Source organism: Gadus chalcogrammus, chromosome 21, assembly GCF_026213295.1.
Source record: "Gadus chalcogrammus isolate NIFS_2021 chromosome 21, NIFS_Gcha_1.0, whole genome shotgun sequence".
NCBI lineage: Eukaryota > Metazoa > Chordata > Actinopteri > Gadiformes > Gadidae > Gadus > Gadus chalcogrammus.
This window is the reverse complement of record NC_079432.1, coordinates 17,594,690-17,615,589: the sequence shown is the minus strand read 5'-3', so window position 1 is coordinate 17,615,589 and position 20,900 is coordinate 17,594,690. Positions and strand designations below refer to the sequence as shown.

The window sequence follows — 20,900 nt, the reverse complement described above, 5'->3', positions numbered from 1 at the left end:
GAGGACCCTTTGTCTGATCCGCTACATTGATCAACTATAGGTGTGTGTGTGTGTGTGTGTGTGTGTGTGTGTGTGTGTGTGTGTGTGTGTGTGTGTGTGTGTGTGTGTGTGTGTGTGTGTGTGTGTGTGTGTGTGTGTGTGTGTGTGTGTGTGTGCGTGAATGTTATTCTACAAAGTTTAAAGTTTGGTCCCCGCCTGAAAGTTTCATTTACGAAAAAAGGGTAGGGAAGAAGAAATGGAGGAGAGCGAGAGTGTGTGTGTGTGTGTGTGTGTCTGCTTGTGTGTGTGTGTGTGTGTGTGTGTGTGTGGAACTCTCCACTCCTTGTAATTTGCTGCGGGAGAGAGGGGGGAGGAGACAGGGGGAGGGGAAACACAGCGGGAAGGGAGCAGAGGCCATTCACTTTGACACAAACACACACTTGCACACTTTAGAGACTCACACACACACACACATGCATACATACATGGTAGCGCATACACAGAGCGTTGTGTGCGTGTCCAGTGGTGAGCGAGCGACTAACTGAGGCATGCTGGAAGACAGTCAGGCAGCCGAGAGAGGGGATTCTTTGCACAGCAGTCAGGAGAGGGAGAGGGAGAGAGCCGGAGACCACAGGGATCAATAGAGCAAAAGAAAGAAGGAGAGAGAGAGACTCTCTCACACAGCCAGGCACACAGACTACACCAGTGTGTGTGTGTTGTGTGTTGGAGCGGTGGACGCCACGGTCTCTCCAAGCGGAGAGGAGGTACTGAAGGAATGAGACAGATCTGAGAGAATGTGAGACTCACCGGGACGGCCCCATGCTTCTCCCAGGAATGCTCCAGCTTTGGGAATACAACTCGGAATACAAATGTGGATATGTGATCCTCTCAGGACTCCTTCAAACAGAACAGCCCTGCCGTCGTTGTCCTGCTGTCGGACCTGCTGGTGTTTAGTGTGTGTTGACCATCATGCCTACTGGTAAGTTGGAGCCTATCCCAGTGATACCTGGCTTAACATGGAGGCTTTCAAAAAATGTAAAAAAATCAGGAACAATCTATATGCACACTTCCTCTTCAAGGAACTTTATACAGCCCATCGGTTTGCCTTTGGCTGATTTCTTTTGGTTGAGTACATTTTGGGAATTTAGAAACATTGCCCAGAAATAGTTGCTGCCAAAACCTTAATTTGTCGAAAAATACTTTACGAATCTAAATGCTTACACTGATTATTTTCCATTCATCTCTCTTTGTGAAGAGAGATGTTTTTGTTTTTCGTTTCGAACATTTCTTTGGCAGACCTCCTATAACTTTTTTACTAGTTTACAGAGAAGTTCGGATTTACACATAGTCTGTTGGTTGTCCTGGGCGAGCTTGTAATACACGCTCTAAACTTTCCTATGGACGTCTGCCATTGGCCTAATTAATCCTATACTTCTTGTGGAGCGCGAAACCACGATCTCAAGCCAGAGATGAACTCTCTTCAGGTTTGAGGGTTTAAGGTTTTTCCTTGTGACACAATGCATCACCTCGAAGGGTCTTGTGCTGCTGCCATGGCTCAGAGGCACGCGGGCAGCAGGGCCGAGATGCTTTTTGCAGCCTATGACCCAAATGAGAGCAGCTAAGGAGTGGTGGTGGGCCGGGGGGCGGGCCCCCACAGAGGGTGTAGGGACCGGGGGATGATTACTGTTTAGAGTGAACTCTTTGGTGTGGAGGTGCCGTGATAGAAGCCCTCCCCCCACACCCCCGCAGGAGTACACTAAGAGAACCCTGTTAGCCCCCGGCCGAAATGCACAAGAGCCACTAAAGGGCTGTACACACTTGAAGAAGAATTCTCCCAACAAGCATGTGCGTTATGCGGCGCCCCTGCTTCGACGTGATATATTGTCGGTCCAGTTACAGGAGGAGAGCAGTAGCCAGTGGAGCTCCGACAACTAGACTATTTCAGGTCCTCCAAGGGAAGTCACTGGGCTGACATCCAATCAGGTCACAGAATGAGGCCAGTGTGTCATTCTTTTTCGGGGGGGGGCAACAAGGGTCAAACGTGTGTCCTTTAGGGTGACTGTTAGACGTTGACTTGAGTTGTGTATGTGTCCGAAAATAGGAGGTGTAGACTTGCGGCTGGAGATATTCCCACAGTGGCTCCTCCTTGGGGGTCCTCTTGGTTCAGTGGCATTCTGCCCCCCCCCCCCCCTTGTTGATGAGCACAAGGTCAGCAAGAAAAGTCTCAATAAGTGAAAACAAACTGTTCAGCAGTGCACAGACAAAATCATTTTTTCCATCTCAGAAACCCCATTGGACAGACAACAGGTGTTAATGTGCAGAGTAAGAGAGAAATGCAGACTGTTGCATGAGACTCAAGGGCTGTAGAGCAGCACTTGAGTTTTTTGGGGTGGGGGCGGTTGTAACTATTGTGAATAGTTCCTTCCTCTTCAAACATCTGCTTTTGAGACGTAGGGCTGAGACAGCAGGACAGGAATGTTGTCTCTCTCTGTCTCTCTGTCTCTTTCTCTCTCTCTGTCTGTCTGTCTCTTTCTCTGTCTCTCTGTCTGTGTGTGTGTGTGATTGGGTCTTTGTGCTATTGCTTTTTACTGTGTGAAATCCTTAGTGACATTTTAAGGTCCTTAGCGTCATTACAGATCAGGCCCTGCGTCTCAATTCCCAGAAATGAAGATGGGACCCTTTATTAGAGACGTTTTGTGAAGATCTGAGGCCCCTTTTGTCCCCCCGACACCGTTACTAAACAGACGGCGAGACTGCGTCTCCTCATTGTGTCGCCAAAGGGAGAACGCCGCACTAGGCACACACTAGCCAAAATAAACGTTTTCTCTCTACGGCCACATCACCATATTCTTTCAACTCTTCTGTGTCACTTCAAAGGGGTTTGAAACTGAGCAGGAGCGATGAACCTGAGGGTGGAAGTGTCTGGGAAGTGGTTGCGGATTGAGAGGACTTCACAGGACTTTGAGTACAGCAGACAGTTCTCATTGTGGTCGAGAGCGAGAACGAGGAGGGAATGAGAGGAACAAATGGAACTGGGAGTTGGCAGGTGGAGTTTGACTGATGACCTCTCCCCACAACTCTTGTCCTCCTACTTTCATTCCAACACGCACGCACACACGCACGCGACACGCACACACGCACACACACACCGTTAGTTTCATATGTCCTAGTTTGCCTGCTCCCTGAGTTTGCGTGACCCTGTTAAGTCAAAGCCTAAGACCTTGGTTGTCACTAAGGGTAATGCTTTACAAATTACTGATGTTGGAAACATGTCATGTGAAGGTATTTTGACACATACCCAACCAATCACAAAATGCAAACTTCGATAACCTTTGCATGTGCATATGTACACGCATATACCAAGACAAAGCTTGGCATTTGCTGACGCTGAAACTGCAGCCACAAAGAAGTGTGTTCAGCATGCTTCTTTAAGGATGTGTTTTAATTGACAACAGAACTGGCCCCCATCAATGCACCCATTGTGATAACTGCCACCATCACCAAGGGCTTTCCATTCACATCAACGTCACATCTTCAGCAGAGAGACCCTTCAATCCTTGATAACTTTCAAAAAGGCCATTCCACAGCGATTTAGCCAGATCGGTTTCCTGAATGCATCTGATTTCGATCAGTCTGCACAGCTGTGTGTGACATGTGACCAGGAGGGTGGAGGGAACTTGTATCAATCCGTTAGTTTGGCTTTCTGCGAAGATCCAACACCAAAGTAATCGATTGGTATACTTTTTCAGACACAAAAAAAAAGTGCAAAAAATTGTTTCCTACTCAGTAGGAATCAGCATCTGTGCAAGTAATCTATAGGCAGTAGCTGTTTCTGGTCTCCCTTTCTAGATAACAGGCCTTGACTGAATGCTTGATGTCAGATGCTTGTGTGTCACAGCAGTAGTAATATATCTCTGCTTTTATCAGCTCAGAAGGCCAGAGTGAAGGAAAGAAGGGAGTTAAATTATAAGTTTCCAAAATATCTTTAGATGTCCCAGGAGACACAGTGGACGTGATTCTCAACGAAATGGTTAACATGTGTCCAAATAAGATGATCTGAACCATGTTAGTGAGTGAGGAAAATGGGGTGGAAGATTAATGAGGGAGGGGAAATTAATAGAAGCATGGAGAGAGGGAATGGGAGAAGGCGAGAGGCAGAGACAGAGGGGGAGAAGGGAGAGGCTCGGACATCACAGGCCACGCTATTGTCCTGGGATCAGGCAGCCAGTGATGTCATGCTGGAGAGGGTCTGAGCTGGGATCAGAGTGGACTTTTTTTCCTCCATTTCCATTTCTTTAACATCATAACACTGTTGTCTTGTAAGTTCGTTTTTTTTAAATCAGAACAATTAGTTAAACTTTACGAGATACTTTTGATTTATACATTTGAAACATTGTTATTTGTGTTGTTGATTGTCTTTTTTCAAGCTGACAGGCGACACTTCCATGCATTCAAGTCTGTGAATTAGTGTGGAAGGTGACAAGATGTCTATGCTTGTGTGTGTGTGTTTGCGTGCGTATCTATGTGTGCTAAGGACAGTTGTGTGTGTCGCTGCTGGGGTAGGTAGGTCCCTTTTGTGTGTGCTGTGAGATCTGACGGATGAAAGCTGACTCTGGGTGTATTCAGTGAGCGGAGAGGTGAGGAGGAGGGGGTAAGGGTGTCCAGCAGCGGCCCCATCTACCACAGCCATGTTGATCTTATCTGAACCGAGCCACACTATGGATGTCCATGAGCAAACTATAGCAGAACCCCTCTCTGGGTCAAATAGGCGCCGTATGGGTGTGGGAGTTATTGCTATAGGTGCTGCATGTTTCATAAATGGGGATGCATTCTGCTACGTCATTGTCATAGTTGAACAGGCGACATGTCATTTGACACTTATCTGGATTCATCACGATTAGAAGGTAACACTAAGCTCCACCAATTTGAACCTTGGCATCTATTTAAGAGATGCTCAAAAAGCTAAACCTATGACCTTTCTTCTTGATTAGGATTCCCAGCGTAATCTCATGTGTTCTTACTGAAGTCCCTTCCTGCTAAACCAGAGTTCTCTCTTTATCGCTGGTACCAGAGTTCTCTCTTTATCGCTGGTACCAGAGTCCCCCTATATCGCTGGCTGGGATACTTCTGTGGGTATCCCCTGGTTCTTTTGGGCTGTTTACTGGCCAAACAAATCAATTTTGAATTTGATTTATAAAGCTCTTAATCACAGGTACTCTCTCACAGGGCAAAGCTGGCCGCATCTTTATGACCCCCCCCCCCAGCCTGTCCAGGGCAAAGGGGCCATCAGGCAGCCGTAAAACTGGAGTCTGAAGTGGACGGCCAGGTCTCTGCGGAGGGCCGTTAAAACCCACTCCTCTGTGTCTGTTTGTATCGGTGAACCTTCTGTGAGCCCGCTGCATGCCAACAGATGATATGCAGGCATCAGGTGTATAGGGAAAGGTTGACATGCAGTCCAAATCAGTGCTAAAGCTGTTTGTGTTTCACCACCAGGTACAGTGTTCCCTTCGACGAGGGAGACTGAGAGATGCGTCAAACAAGGGGTTTATTGCATTATTAGCGGGTTAAATAAATGTTGTCATGGCCAACCCATAGTAACACAGTCTATGATGTAGATTATAGTGTTTGGAGGATCATGTGTTTTTTCTGAAATGTAATCCTATTAATTTGGTGACTTCCAAGTACTTAAAGGATCAGAGAACAGATGGTTAATATCAGACACTACAGGTGACGCTGTCTTTATTGTGGTGTTCTGAGTGCTTGGTCTGAGTGTATGTTTGAAAGGTCTGACCCGACTGGGAACAAGTGCTTCCAATGGTGAGGGAAGGAACAGTCGAAAGCAGGTAGTGAAGGCACTGGCTGGCAGCCGAGACACACACACACACACACACACACACACACACACACACACACACACACACACACACACACACACACACACACACACACACACACACACACACACACACACACACACACACACACACACACACACACACACACACACACACAAAGGAAGAAGCGGTCTCAACCTGCAGGCTTAGGGACATAATTAGAGATCATTTACATGGATCAGGTTGAAGATAATCTGAACAAAATGTAACCAAAGCCTAGGCATCTTCCCTTCTGGTGTGTGTGTATGTGTGTGTGTGTGTGTGTGTGTGTGTGTGTGTGTGTGTGTGTGTGTGAGTGTGTGTGTATGTGTGTGTGTTTACCCAGGAAACTACCAGGGTGTGCCCAAAACATACAGCAGGGCGGTGGGAAGGAGGGGCTGGGCAAACAAAAGTTGGAGCAATCTTTCTCTAGGCCTTTCACACATGCACAGTAAGCCTGTAACATTCTCCGGATTATTATTCATCCATACACTCCCGATGCAAACGTCCGCATCCGTCCCTCTAGATGTAACCCAGAGTTTACCCGGCCAGGCCCCAAGTGTAGAGTCCGGAGAACCTGAGATCCGGAGAATTCACAACAATTCAATTGGGCGTGTTGCTGACGTGTTGATGGTTTTTTTATCGTATGACTGGCGCAAAACCAACTAATTTGTACTTTTCCATTCTCGTCTGTATTTTTCGTTTCAACCTCCTTATGCTTCCACTCTTTTGTTGATATTGCAGATATGTCTGAGTAAAACACATGCTTTCCTCTGCATTCACTGACCCCCTTGTGTATGTGTGTGTGTGTGTGTGTGTGTGTGTGTGTGTGTGTGTGTGTGTGTGTGTGTGTGTGTGTGTGTGTGTGTGTGTGTGTGTGTGTGTGTGTGTGTGTGTGTGTGTGTGTGTGTGTGTGTCTGTATCTGTACAGGTGTGTGTGTCTGTATCTGTACAGGTGTGTGTACAGCCTTCTGCAGACGCTGTAGCTGCTTCATTATCCATGTGACCAAAAAACACTCTGTTGGAGTTAAACACACACAAATCTGTTTCCCATACATTTCCTGATTGGATTAGCGAGCTTAACTTAATGTATAAATGGTCCTAATGATTCTAAGTTAGCTATTAGTCTAGCGTTGTGTAATTTTAAACAGTCAGCTGTGTGCTTGCAATCATTCGGCTGAACAGACAATCGGAGGCAGAGTGCGTGCAAGTTAGTGTGTATGCGCACAGAGGTGTGTGCATGCACACTAGTGTGTGTGCACGTGTGTGTGCACGTTAGTGTGCACGTTAGTGTGCGTGTACACAACATTCTACTTTTTTAGTCTATTTTGCTTTTTATAAGTCTGAAAAGTGGGTCAGGTTTGGAAGGGCAAAGTTTTGGCTAAATACACGCAGAAATGCATGTTAACACACACACACACACACACACACACACACACACACACACACACACACACACACACACACACACACACACACACACACACACACACACACACACACACACACACACACACACAAGAAGTAATATGTTATGAATGCTTTTGCATGCCCACTGTGGTTAAGGACGCTCCAGTTATTCGGCTGCTCTTCTTGCCGGGACGGGCACAGACTAAAGAGCTGATTATGGTCCCACGTTCACGCAACACAAGGGGGTCACGGACCCCTTACGTCCTTACCGACCCTCCTTGCGTCCACCGCAAGAGCCTGACGTGCGCCTCCCAAAAATGTTAACCTTCCAGCGAGGCGACGTAGCAGCAAGGGCTGTGATTGGTCCGGCGCAGAACCATAAAGGTTCACGACTGTGTCGAAGTGTCTGCGTGAACGTGGAACCACATTCAGCCCTTAACACTCACAGTGCCGACAGGCCTGGGATTATCGACAGGCCTGTCGGGTTCTTTTGTTTGATTATGAGGCGACGCGTTAAAATCAACCACATTGGACCCTACTTACCTGAGGGCCACATACCATGGCAGAGGATCTTTGGTGCCTTGCTCCTAAAACCCCTGGAAGGCCCCAGAAACCAATAAGAACGGTAACTCAAAAGAAAGCCCCCGCCAACCCCCAGTAGCGGCAGTAGTCTCCACAGAAGGGGAGCTTGCCGTCGCAGCACAAGCACCTGAGCTGCCACCTCGCTTTTCCTTGGAGCCCATTACACGTTTCATGTTTCATGGTGTTGAAGTCTGTGGCTGTGTGTGTGTGTGTGTGTGTGTGGCTGTGAGTGTGAATGTGTCTGTGTCTATGTCTGCATGTGAGCGGGCGAGTGATCTTTCTGATGCTTTGATGTCAGACCTGCCCCGGGAGGACTAGTCCGCAGCGCTAGCAGCAGCAGCGATGCTATCCCGTAGGAAACTGGATCTGTTTCTGGCTCTGATTTAAATATGGCCAACTGTGGACCCCACTCCCAACCACTACTTCAGAGGGGGTTTCTGCTGTGCCCCTTCTTTGCCCTCATTCCTCCTGCCTCTCTGCTCCAATGTGTGCCTCATCAAAGCAGGCATTCTTTTAAAGGCAAGACTGGAAGAAAGATAGGAGAGGGGCGATACTGCTGAGCCTGTGTGGGTCTGAGTTCAGCACGAGTGTGTCTGTGGGGGGCTTTTGGGAGTGGGTTATCCTACCACAATGGATCCAGGAACACATAGACACACACACACAAACCTGTTCCTCTCCCACATAAATAGTGCCTGCCAGTCATGTGTGCAAGAGAAAAGGGGGAATATTCTGAGAATTACACCGTTAATCAAGTATTTAAAAGCACTTGGGCTTCATCTCTGTTACTTCAGTCTCTCTATCTCTCTCACACACACACACACACACACACACACACACACACACACACACACACACACACACACACACACACACACACACACACACCACACACACACACACACACACACACACACACACACACACACACACACACACACACACACACACACACACACACTCAGGCAGGGTCCTCCTCATGGCTTTACAGTAACTGACCGTCCGCTGGACAGTAGTGAATGGCTGGTGTGTTGTACCGCTAATACTGTAGTAAATACATTTAACGGTCAATTGAATGGCCTCTAATGGGAGGTATTGAGTGTGAAGGTGGAGGTGGGCGCGGCCTGAGGACAGAGCTGCTCTGTGTCTAAGAGGCTTCATGCTGGGCCTCACATGGTCGGCAGTAGGGCTGTGACAGAGTGGAGCAACAGGAATCGACAGCAATGGTCCACACTTGAACATGATGGTGCTTTTGCAAATGAATGTCACTAAAGACTCCTATCGGGAGCGTTCATTTGTTGTTGTTCTTAATTTGTTGTTAAGCATAGTCTCAAAATAATCATACCTTTATGATACCGTGATGAGGTCCTTGACTTAATCTAATTTTTAAATAATGGTTGTTCTCCTTAGAAGGTATTCTACCATACTCGGTTATAATCCAATCTCATTGCCATTTTAAGTAGCTTTCTTATGGTTTGATTAGGTAAGGATGGGTCACTTTATTAGATTATGTGTAAACTTCTGACACTACTCTTCACTACCACAGCTAAAAACAGAACTCGGTGCTCAAGTTGAATCAAATACCTAATTCAAGTCCTACAAATAAGCACTTTATAACTGGTAGAATAGATAACTAGGGTAAACAATCATGCTTCCAATCCAAGTTTCAATTCTGGACATATTCTGATAAAATTGAGCCAAGTCAAGCATTCAGGGATTTCACTGCCTCCACCCTAAGCCCAGCCCACAGAAGAACATTTTTGTTTACCAGCAGCGGTCTATGGATCTCAAAACAATCATGTACTTCACATCGTTGGGACGTGTTAGAAGCATACACTACCGTACAAAAGTTTGAAGTCACCCAAACAATTTCATGATTTCCATGGAAACGCAAACTTTTATTCCGCAGTTTTAGCTGTGCTAACCTAATTGCACAAGGGTTTTCTAATCACCAATTAGCCTTTTAACACGATTAGCTAAACAATGTCCCATTAGAACCCAGGAGTGATTGTTGCCAGAAATGGGCCTCTGGACACCTATGTAGATATCCCATTAAAAATCTGCTTTTTCCAGCTCGAATAGTCATTTACCACATTAACAATGACGACTGTATTTCTGGTTAACTTAATGTTATCTTCATTGAAAAATACACTGCTCTTCTTTAAAAAATAAGGACATTTCTAAGTGACCCCAAACTTTAACCGGTAGACTGGGCCCTTTTCTAATCCCTGCGCCGCTGTCTCCCTCCCAGATGACTACAACTACCCGGCTGACGCGCTGCCTCCACTCCCAGAGATCCCTCCGGTCTGTGGCGCGGCGCTGAGCTACCCCGTCTCCCGCCACGTGCCGCTGCGCTACTGCTCCGCCCACAGCATGGACTCGTCCCCGGACAGCGCCGAGCGGCCCATCAGCTACAGCTCCACGTCCTCGTCGGCCTCGTCGCGGGACAGCCACTGCTCGTTGATCGGGCGCACGGTGGCGCTGGGGCCCTGCCCCCCCGCGCCCGTCGACCGGGACTCCGGAGCCATCCGGCTCGAGCTGGTCCCGGCCCGCCAGCTGGGGCGCCGGGACGCCGAGGGGGTGGGAGAGCGGGCCCACAGAGAGGCCGGGGACGGCGGCGGCGGTGGCGGCGGCAGCATTGGCGTGACGGGGAAACATGACACTAGGGGAGGGCAGACCTCCACCGGTCACTCAGAGCCAGAGCTCAGCCCGGACGTAGGGGAGCGGGGCGGTCCCGGCACACAGGGGCCGAGGACCTACGTGGACCGGGTGGTGCAGGAGATCCTGGACACGGAGCGCACCTACGTGCAGGACCTGCGCAGCATCGTGCAGGTACAGGCCCGGCCGGCACACGCCCAGACCTCACCGGGTGTCGTAGAAAAGAACCCAGAGGCTGAGTCCTGTGGCAGAGAAGGTTACTCAGAGTTTTCCATGAGGCTTTGAGTGCATATGTGTGCATGCGTTTGCAGAGGAGCTGTTTGAGCTCTCTTTAAAAGTAACCCGTTTAAATAAACCTGTCCAGTACCGCGGCCTTTGGAAGAGAGGTCCTGCTGCAGGTTTTGGTGATCATTGTTTTTATTGAAAAGTAGCCTTCACAAAATGTACAAAGATTCAATAGCAACGTTCAGTTTATAGCTGATACACCTGCATCCACTTGCAATGCAAACCGCACTACAGTGTGGTTCGATGGAGGGTTAGGAGGATGGTAAACGGAGTCCACAGGCCTGCTCCACGGGCCCAGGCCCCCGTGGCGGCCTCTGCATGGTCCCTCGGTGAACCTGTAGATGCTGTAAGGTTAGCTTGGTGGGGACTCGCCATGGACACTTGACACCGGGGCTTTTGTGTTGCCAGCAGAGACGCCAAGTCATAGCGCAGACATTTGGGAAGACACACACACCTACATTACGTGTAACCCGCACACCATAGTCACAAGACGCACATTTGTTCAGACAACACAAAACGACATGAACTTCACACGGCTCCTATTCCCTAGTGTCTGAGCGTGGCTTTTTGTTCAGGGCCTGGAATGAAAGTTAACCATACTTTCAGTGATTTAGCCCCCTCCATGTCAGCAGCCACTATTCTACATCCCTTTTGGATATATTACTGTTTTTGTATTGTTAGTATTGTTTTTCAGGATATAGGGTTGAGTTATGGGACACGGATGCACAGTTAACATGGGCTGTGTCAGGAAACCTTTCTGCTAGCCTGAAGCGTGTACATCTGATGATGTTTGTCTTTTACCGCCTCGTTCTCAGCATGTGTGTGTGTGTGGGGTTCGGAGGAGACTTAAACAAGGCCGATCAGCTTCCCTAGAGATGGGAATGGGATGGTGGTGGGAGGCTAGGCTTGGGGGGGTGAGCAGTGAGGGGGCTGAGGGTGGCAGGGGGTTCTCATAGAAACGGCTTCCTTCCTCTCTCCCTCCCTCCCTCCCCCATAGCCTGTCAGCCCTGATCGATGTCCCCACCTCTCCCCTCAGTCCTCTTCCTCTCTTCCTCTGGGTGACGGGGGGAGGAAATGAGGAAAGGGATACTTACAAAATGATAAAGAGAGAGGGAGAGGGAGAGAGGCACAAGGAGAGAGAGAGAGAGAGAGAGAGAGAGAGAGAGAGAGAGAGAGAGAGAGAGAGAGAGAGAGAGAGAGAGAGAGAGAGAGAGAGAGAGAGAGAGAGGGAGGCTGGGAGGGGTTTAGCCTTGAGATAAAGGTGCTTCAAAGTAGGTAGGAAAACACTGAGCTGAGCTGAGGAGCTGCACTGCCCCGTTAGTCCTCCTCCATGTGGAATAGACCCCTGGTAGACCACACACACACACACACACACACACACACACACACACACACACACACACACACACACACACACACACACACACACACACACACACACACACACCTTTATTTCTAGCCAGCCAGACCACCCCGTTATGGACCACACTTGCTCTCCTCCAGCTATGCTTCCACTTCCGTACAGCCCTTCCCTTACTTTAACACGGTCAACCATCAGCTGTTGCAATGCTCGGCTAACAGCAATGGCCAGGCCAGTGGCCAGTCAATATATGACTGGCCACTGCCCCCCCCCCCCCATACAAGAAGGCTTTTAGGGGGACATTTGAGTGTTCAGCCAGCCTTCCTCCCAGCGCCATATTATCTAGCTTTCTGTTATCGCCACCTAATGGGAGGAACTCATCACCTCCTACCCTCCCCCCCACCCTTCTCCCCCCTCCCCCCCTATCCTCCCCCCGTATCCTGCCAGCCCGTTGGTTCCCGCAAGGGGGGGCAGGGGGTGTGGCTGCAAAAAATGTAAATATTTACCGCAACTCCTTTCGGCTCACCTGTGCTCCATCTGTCAGTGAGGTGGGCGTGGCCAGTGTAAACCCACATGCCAGCGCCGGGATCTGAACGTGCACTTCTGAATCAGTTCCACGTGTATTTTTCTATAAATCATCTAAACATCTAAACAAATCAATGTATGTTTAAATTGTTCACGTGTATTTAGATGAGTGGAAGGGTGCAGTGGGTTTATGTGGGTTTGAGAGAGACTGTTGACTTTCATTATTTTATTATTTTATTTATTTCCCCTCTCTTTGTTGATGGTGTTTAGTTGTTCTGTGCCTCCAGCCCTCCGTGACACTGGATTATTGTGTTAAATGAGGGGCCAATCAGTGTCATTCAAACCAGCCCTATGATCAGAGAGAGAGAGAGAGAGAGAGAGAGAGAGAGAGAGAGAGAGAGAGAGAGAGAGAGAGAGAGAGAGAGAGAGAGAGACTTTGTGTCTGATGCCTTGTGTGTGTAACGGGTGACAGGTGTTAGCTCAGTTATTTTCATATTGCATATGCATATGTTGTGTGGGATCATCTTGTGTGAGCCGAAACGGGTCCCAACATTTTTCAACTTTCTGCTAAGATATATGTGACTTTTTTGCAATGAAAATGCGGAGATTATGAAATCATTCAAGCCCCGAATATTTTGCACGGAAATCTGCAATTTATGCAGTGAAAGTGCGGCATATTTGAAAAAATGCGGCCCCCGCATGAATATGCAGACTTTGGCTAATTCTGCGTTGAATTATGCGATCGCATAATCACGTTTTACTGGAGGGACTGATTAATACAAAGGTACACACAGTAATAGCAGTGTATGTTTATTTGTTTAAATAATCTGGGGCCAGGTCTGTACATGTCCAGTCATGTACTCTATGCTCAGGTTTCAGACACCAGTCTGCAAAACAATTACGCTGCAGGTTAGCTAGCTACTTAGCTGCATTTGCCCCAAGTGCTATTTTCTGTCCTGTGTTTGGCAGTTTGTGTGAGTGTGTCAGTGTGTGTTAGCAAACATTTTCATACATGCGCCAACCCATGTATTTGCATCCAGGCCTCTGAAGCTGTGGTTGTATGAGGTTGACCCGGGTTGTCAGCTGTAAAAGGTGCCTGCAATAATAGACTATCAGTCCTTAGCCCATCTGTCAGGACAGACAACTACTGAGGCTTTTATTAGTTTGCTTTGCTTGTCACTGAAGCAGGAGAAATTAAGAAAAAAACTAATGGATGCATTTCTGCAGCTGTAAAAAAATCACTTTCAATTGGTGAATGAAAAACAATCAATTGGTCTGTGAACGTTTTGAATGTGCTGGACTTGTTCTCAGCAGCAAACGGACAGGGGAGGACTGCAGAGGGAGCTCCGTGGTAGAGTATACCACAGAGTACAGTAGGCCTACTACCACAGAGTATAGTACAGTACATACAGTACTCTACCACGGAGGACAGTACAGTACATACAGTACTCCACCACGGAGTATAGTACAGTACATACAGTACTCTACCACGGAGGACAGTACAGTACATACAGTACTCTACCACAGAGTATAGTACAGTACATAGAGTACTCTACCACAGAGTATAGTACAGTACATAGAGTACTGTATGTACTGTACTGTACTCCGGTGTAGATCACTGTGTGACCTGTATAAGTGGATCCATCAGGGCTCTCCACTGGCTGCCAGGCCGAGGGAGATACCAGTTGCCATGACTTGTCATTGGCTGAGATGGAGGCCGTAATAAGGGGGACTGAGAGCTGAGCCCGTGTTTCTCTTGTCATGCTGAACAGACCTACCGCTGACAAATGAAAAGTACTGTGTTTGTGCCGAAGAAAAAAAACCAAATTTTGCTTCAGCAGCTATTTGTATTTAATGCAGAAGCATAATTGGCCTAATTAAAGGTAAATTACTTTGACTGGGGACCATTTCGTACAATGGCGCTGAAACTAGTGTGTGTGTGTGTGTGTGTGTGTGTGTGTGTGTGTGTGTGTGTGTGTGTGTGTGTGTGTGTGTGTGTGTGTGTGTGTGTGTGTGTGTGTGTGTGTGTGTGTGTGTGTGTGTGTGTGTGTGTGTGTGTCTCTCTAGTCATACAGTCGCTTTTGAATGAGTATCATCAATGGGATATTCTTGAACACATTTTGATGTGCACCACTCACAACCCATCCCTCTCTCTCTCTCTCTCACTCTCTCTCTCTCTCTCTTTCTCTGTGTGTGTTTGATTCTAGGACTACCTGGAGTGTATCAGTAACCAGTCTCGCCTGGCTTTGAACGCTGAGAATAAAGGTTCTCTGTTTGGAAACATCCAGGACATCTACCACTTTAACAGGTGTAGTGCAAATCTAGCATATCGTACCCTTTACTAATCGGTCAAAAGAAAACACTTTAGAAACTGGTTACCTCACACAATGCAACTTTTTTTGTTGACACACACACTCACCCCTCTCACACCCTCACAATAGCAGCAATGACCTATTTCAATATGTGAACATTTGGACTTTCTTCAGAGCAGAGCTCGTGGCCTGACTTTTAATGCAAGTGTTTGTGTGTGTGTCGCCATGCAATTACAGGGACCTTCTTCATGACCTTGAAAGGTGTAACACAGACCCTGTGGCCATTGCTGAATGCTTTGTGGCAAAGGTGAGGATAAACACACACACACCTGTGCCCCTTTACCTGACTTTCACTCAAGCGTGAACGTTGAACGTGTTGAAACTTGTCCAAACAGCTGTTTATCCAGAACAAAACTAAAAACAGGTGTACAAGTGGACGATCTCATAGGCACGGCCTCGAACATACAATTAAGACTTACCAACATTGATATCGGAGGGAAGATGTGAAGCAGACCCGAGTTATTGCTGTATCAGCTATATCCAAGTTCCTGCAAACAATGACAGTTCTCTTTCTAATGAGTCAGGACACTCCTATCAAGGCAGTGAGGCATGTGCACGCAGTCAAGATCTAACAGCCAATGAGAGGTGGTCAGGTTATTATTATTATAACGACCCAATGAGACGGGACTCAGTGGAATGTCTCCTGTTGTGGAAGAGTCGACCGTTGAGGCAGGAAGGGGAACGTCTGTGGAATTTTAAGGACTCTATGGGCCCTATCTTGCATCCGGCGCAAGTGACTTAGTCACTGGCGCATGTGTCGTTGCTAGTTTACAACTGGCGCCGAGCGTTCTTTTCCCACCACCGCCACTCGCCGGTAAATTAGGAATTTATCATGCGCCCCAAGGGGCGGTTCGGCGGAAGGAGGAGGCATGTTCTGGCGCAAACGGTATTTTGCCGTTTCTGAATACCATTAAGCTACTGACCAGGAAATACCTGGTTTAAAGTCAGTGGCGCGTTGTTCAGATGCTATTTTAAGGGCGCATGCATACATGCGCATGCGATGCATACGGATTGCTTGTGCACCTCGCGCATACACTTTGCTTCTCCCATCTACCTAGCCGCACATTCTTGGTAAATTATTTGGGAAAGAACAGCTGATGCAGCGGTAATAAGTTGTACTTTTAAATCAATGCATCTGCAAACACCGTACAGCAAACACATATTTTCTTGACAGAGACATCGTGTAGGCCTACATGCCCATAACTTTTAGAATTGATGAGTATTTGATCGTGAAAAACATTGTTTTACCGCGAGTGAGTGTTAAAAAGAATGAATGAATGCGGGCGCGCGTGTGTGCTCTGTTTAAACACACGCAAACTATAATACGTAACGCATAATACAATCAATGGCAATGTCTATTACCGCGGGGACACATGCATATTAGGATAGGATACAATACTGATAAGAAACAATGTTTATAATGTATTGCGTATATCATTAAATAGAACCACAGTTACCGCATATCATATGTTATATCATATACGTTTTCTTTGCCGAAATTTATTTGAGAATTCTGAAGTTGTGGAAGAAAACCCCTTATTCCATGTGTGAATTAGGCCATATTATTTGTCAATAAACTGAGCCATTTGCAGTTTGAAATTCATGTGCATCTGTCTCATCGGAGACTGCAGACGCGCTGTCAAAATATCAACTCGTCCGATTCAAATGCGCTCATGGCTCTTAAAGGGGATGGGAGCTGGCACTCTCATTGGTTTGTTGGACGTTACGCCCAAACCACACCTACGGGTAACTAGGCTGCTTCAGACCAACCCTTTTGACACTTGCGCCGCGACGCAAGTGTCATTTATCCGCCTGTAAAATAGCGATAGCGCCGTAGAACCGCCCACAAAGCTACTTGCGCTTTGCGCTTCCCACTTGCGTTTCAGACCCTTAAAATAGGGCCCTATGAGGGTAAAACTACATTTTACTTGATCAGCTGCAGGGTGGTTTATAGGCATGCTACAATAACAGGGATGAAAATACATTGCAACAGCATCACTGCTGCCTGAGCATTGTTTGAGCGCTCACACACACGCACGCACGCGCACGCACGCACGCGTGCACGCACACACACACACACACACACACACACACACACACACACACACACACACACACACACACACACACACACACACACACACTCTTAAAACAGGATTTGGTCTGGCCGGGTCCCTTGATTACATGCTGCTTTCTGGTGTTTGCATTGGGGTTCTTAGCGTTGGCCATGATTCACAGAACAGTAGATTGAACCTATCCTTCTACGCAGGGACGTGCACAGGAATTTTGAGAGGCAGTTGCTCTGACCTGAAAAAAGGGCACCCCCCCCCCCCCCCAAAAAAAACTTGCAGGCTATATGAAGGACTGAGAATAACAGGGTCTTTATTAATATATAATTACAAATAAGTAAAACACTGAAATAACTACTACTAACGATAATGCAGAAAAACATGACTTGAAGAAGAAGAACATAACATGAACACAAACATAATTAAACAACATCCTATCAAGTCACTGATAAGTTTCTCCAAATTGACATTTTAAAAATGCAAAGCTTCAAAAGAGAAGCCTTCAGAACCTCTTCTTTGTCGATTGGTATGTCCTTCTCTATGGACAGCAGGAGGAGGTCAGACAGCCGCTCTTGACCACACTGATTTCGGATTTTTTTCGGAGCACATCACTACCCTGTAGTAATGTGCTCCTCTTAGCTGCCTCCTTTAGTTGTCTCTCTCTCTCCTGAATCCTCCTCTTTTCACTGGGCATTTCGGCTTCACTTAACAATAACAAACAATAGGCTACCCAAAATAGTGATAAGATTTAGGCATGAACCATTTTGAATGAAATAATTCATGTGATGTATTACTTCCATCATTTATTCTTCTTGTTAAAAGGAAATGTTAGAAACTAACTATCAGCAGACATGTAGTTTAGTTTGCCTAAGAATGTGTAGACTATGTGATAACGGGCTGCTTGTCTGCAAGCTAGCTAGCTGTCTGATTATTTAGGCTAAACGTTACGTGGCAAACTGAGCCTGGATTTATGAAGATTGTAATTCATTTCATAAAACGTGATGATGATTGTTTGTTTGTTATACATCTCAAATTCACCTTTTCCGAGAACATCAAGGCAGTCGTCTCACAGGTGCCGGTGTTCCGGTCGCGTGCAGCGCTGCTCACACGCCGCGCCCGCGCGGCAACTCGCCGCCTCCATTAATTTCAATGGGGGAAGGGCGGCAGAGGGGCGGCGGCAAAAGCGGCTGTTGCCGCGCGGCAGAGTTTGCCCTCCCCCTACTGACTTTCACTCTCAGTGCCCGAACGGAATTGAATGAGGCAACGGATACTTTATGAAATGTTTCGAGTGGCGATTTTTATAGGCCTACATGAAATTCTGCATCCATTAAATGATTAAAAAAAAAAAAACTTTTTTTTTTTTTTCCTCGGAAGGGCAACCAGAGTCGAGGAGGGCATATGGGCAGTTGCCCAAGCAACCTGAGCAACCCCCCTGTGCACGTCCCTGCTTCTACGGATAACGATTACAACAACAGCCCCCCTTTCCAAAATAGAAAAATCACTGTCCATTCTGGAACCTACAAAACAATGCAATTATGGGTATGATCTGAAATCCAACGGAATTAGACTGCACCAACGTGACCGTTTATCTTTGTGATTGGCAGACTTTCAGTTAATCAGAACTTCTGTTCACCCGGGCAGGAGTTAATGATAATATCCGGCCTATCACGAACACACGCAACACCAGCAATTCTGAAAACAAGTAATTAAATGTAACATTCCCGCATTCAAATATAAAAAATATAAATATAAAAAATTACTTCACCGGTGTTAAGCAATTGGTTGAATTATTATCCAATTGTTTCCAACAGTGTACAAACCCAGAGAAATAAGTAGATTTATTCATGGTAATGGTTGATTATATTTGGTCAACCATTACCACTTAACCTCAGGTTTCTGCTTGAGTCTCGTCAGATCAATTTTCAGCAGCAATGGTGGTGGATACAACAACTCCCATTGTCCTTGGCTCATTCAGAACGTCCTCAAACCAAGTCTTTTGTTATTGTTTTGATTTAGAGACCCCTAGTGGCAGAAAAGAGTAATACACCTTTAACTTGTGATTGAATTAAAGTAAGTAAAGATATCTTATCTGCTGATCATCTATAACTCATGCGGAAGAGGTGTGTGCGTGTGTGCGTGCGTGCGTGCGTGCGTGCGTGCGTGCGTGCGTGCGTGCGTGCGTGCGTGCGTGTGTGTGTGTGTGTGTGTGTGTGCGCGTGTGTGTGTGTGTGTGTGTGTGTGTGTGTGTGTGTGTGTGTGTGTGTGTGTGTGTGTGTGTCTGAAGGCACTAATTATGTTGTAAGAAGGTCATAAAGCAGCTGCTGGGTCACCATCCCGGCCAGAGTTTGGAAACAGTTAGTCATCGCTGGAAGCCATGTGATCTCCATGGAGACAGGCATCCAGTGGGAGAGCAATGGATGAGGACGTGTGTGTGTGCACACTTGAGAGGGTTGTGATTTTGTGAGATGCTTCTATTATCAGTGGGACTGATTCAGCTCCAGTTGGGACCAGAGGAGTCAGGATAGTATCTGAAGAATTAGTCACGGTCAGAAGATCCACAGAGCCACGAATTGCTGCTTTAAACCACATGCCTTTTGCGCCTGAAAACACACACAGTTTGTTATTCTGCAGGCTTTTAATTGCAACCCCTTCAAAGTGTTCAAAGGATTCAAATACAGTCTCTCTCTCTCTCTCTCTCTCTCTCTCTCTCTCTCTCTCTCTCTCTCTCTCTCTCTCTCTCTCTCTCTCTCTCTCTCTCTCTCTCTCTCTCTCTCTCTCTCTCTCTCTCTCTCTCTGGTCTGTCCTTCTATGTTGGCTGTAACACTGGCCTGAGTCAGCTTTGAGGGCTCCTACTGTAATGGGTCGCTACATGCTCACTGAACCAACTGCAGCTTGTTTGAGCAACAAGATCAGAATGTTCCACTGAACCCCAGATATTAATCGTCATGCAAACACGCCCATGTCACTTTGTCCGGGCCAGTTCTGCTCCTAACACAGGCCTATGATACACAGCCCGTGCAGAATGTCCCCTCTCCCCCCCAGGAACCTTGGATCTGAGCACACAGTAGAGTGAGAAACACTAGGGGGAATCTTAACTGAGATAAAAATTGCCAGCAGGAGCTGTCTTTCCTTTAACATTAAGTTGCCCATCCATAGTTTTCCTAGATAAGCTGAAGATGCAGCAGCACCACGTCGGAGCGTTCCCAGGCCCGATTTAGCCTATGGCCGTTTCATTCCCATATATTTCTTATTTGGATTTACAAGGACCACATATTATATAGCGGGGTTTATTTCAAGGGCTCCTGGCTACTTCAAACCGCGTGTGTGTGCTTGCCATTTGTGCACTTGCGCGTGTGCCAGCCTACAACTTACTAATTCATGTGTTCCTACTCGAGGGCCGTGTGTGTATTGTGGGTTTAAGGCGTGCATGCTGCCTTGGGCTATTGGGAGTGTGTATCGAGTGTTTGTGTGCGTGTGTGTGGGTGTGCGCGTCATCAGAAATCAATGGGGGCACATCTGGTTCTGCTTAGCCGCCGGTCTGCGGCCGCAGACTGCTGGAGACGGGCAGAGTTGTGCTCTTCAATTTAAAGGCGTTCCCATGGAGCACCTCGGCTGCCCAGATCGGGCTCCTACACACGGCCCGGGTGGCTCTGAAGTAGAGGGCTGGGATGGACCGTTTCTGTTCCGTCGTGCATCCCTCCGCACTTGCTTTGTGGCACTTTTTCGATGGTACATGTACTGTACGTGGACACTGCGGCCGGGAAAGCATAACATTCACACACATCCCTCA

General features: G+C 47.3%; 1 protein-coding gene across 1 annotated transcript in view; it reads left to right on the top strand.

Moving 5' to 3' along the window:
* The first annotated feature begins 400 nt into the window (after nt 1-400).
* The window catches only part of LOC130374346 (pleckstrin homology domain-containing family G member 1), a 35,478-nt gene continuing 14,978 nt past the window's right edge, over nt 401-20,900 (top strand). The window contains exons 1-4 of the mRNA XM_056581063.1: nt 401-958; nt 10,093-10,673; nt 14,877-14,977; nt 15,219-15,288. Coding sequence (XP_056437038.1) covers nt 949-958; nt 10,093-10,673; nt 14,877-14,977; nt 15,219-15,288 — 762 coding nt within the window. The 5' untranslated portion in view covers nt 401-948. The remainder of the gene's footprint in view (nt 959-10,092; nt 10,674-14,876; nt 14,978-15,218; nt 15,289-20,900) is intronic.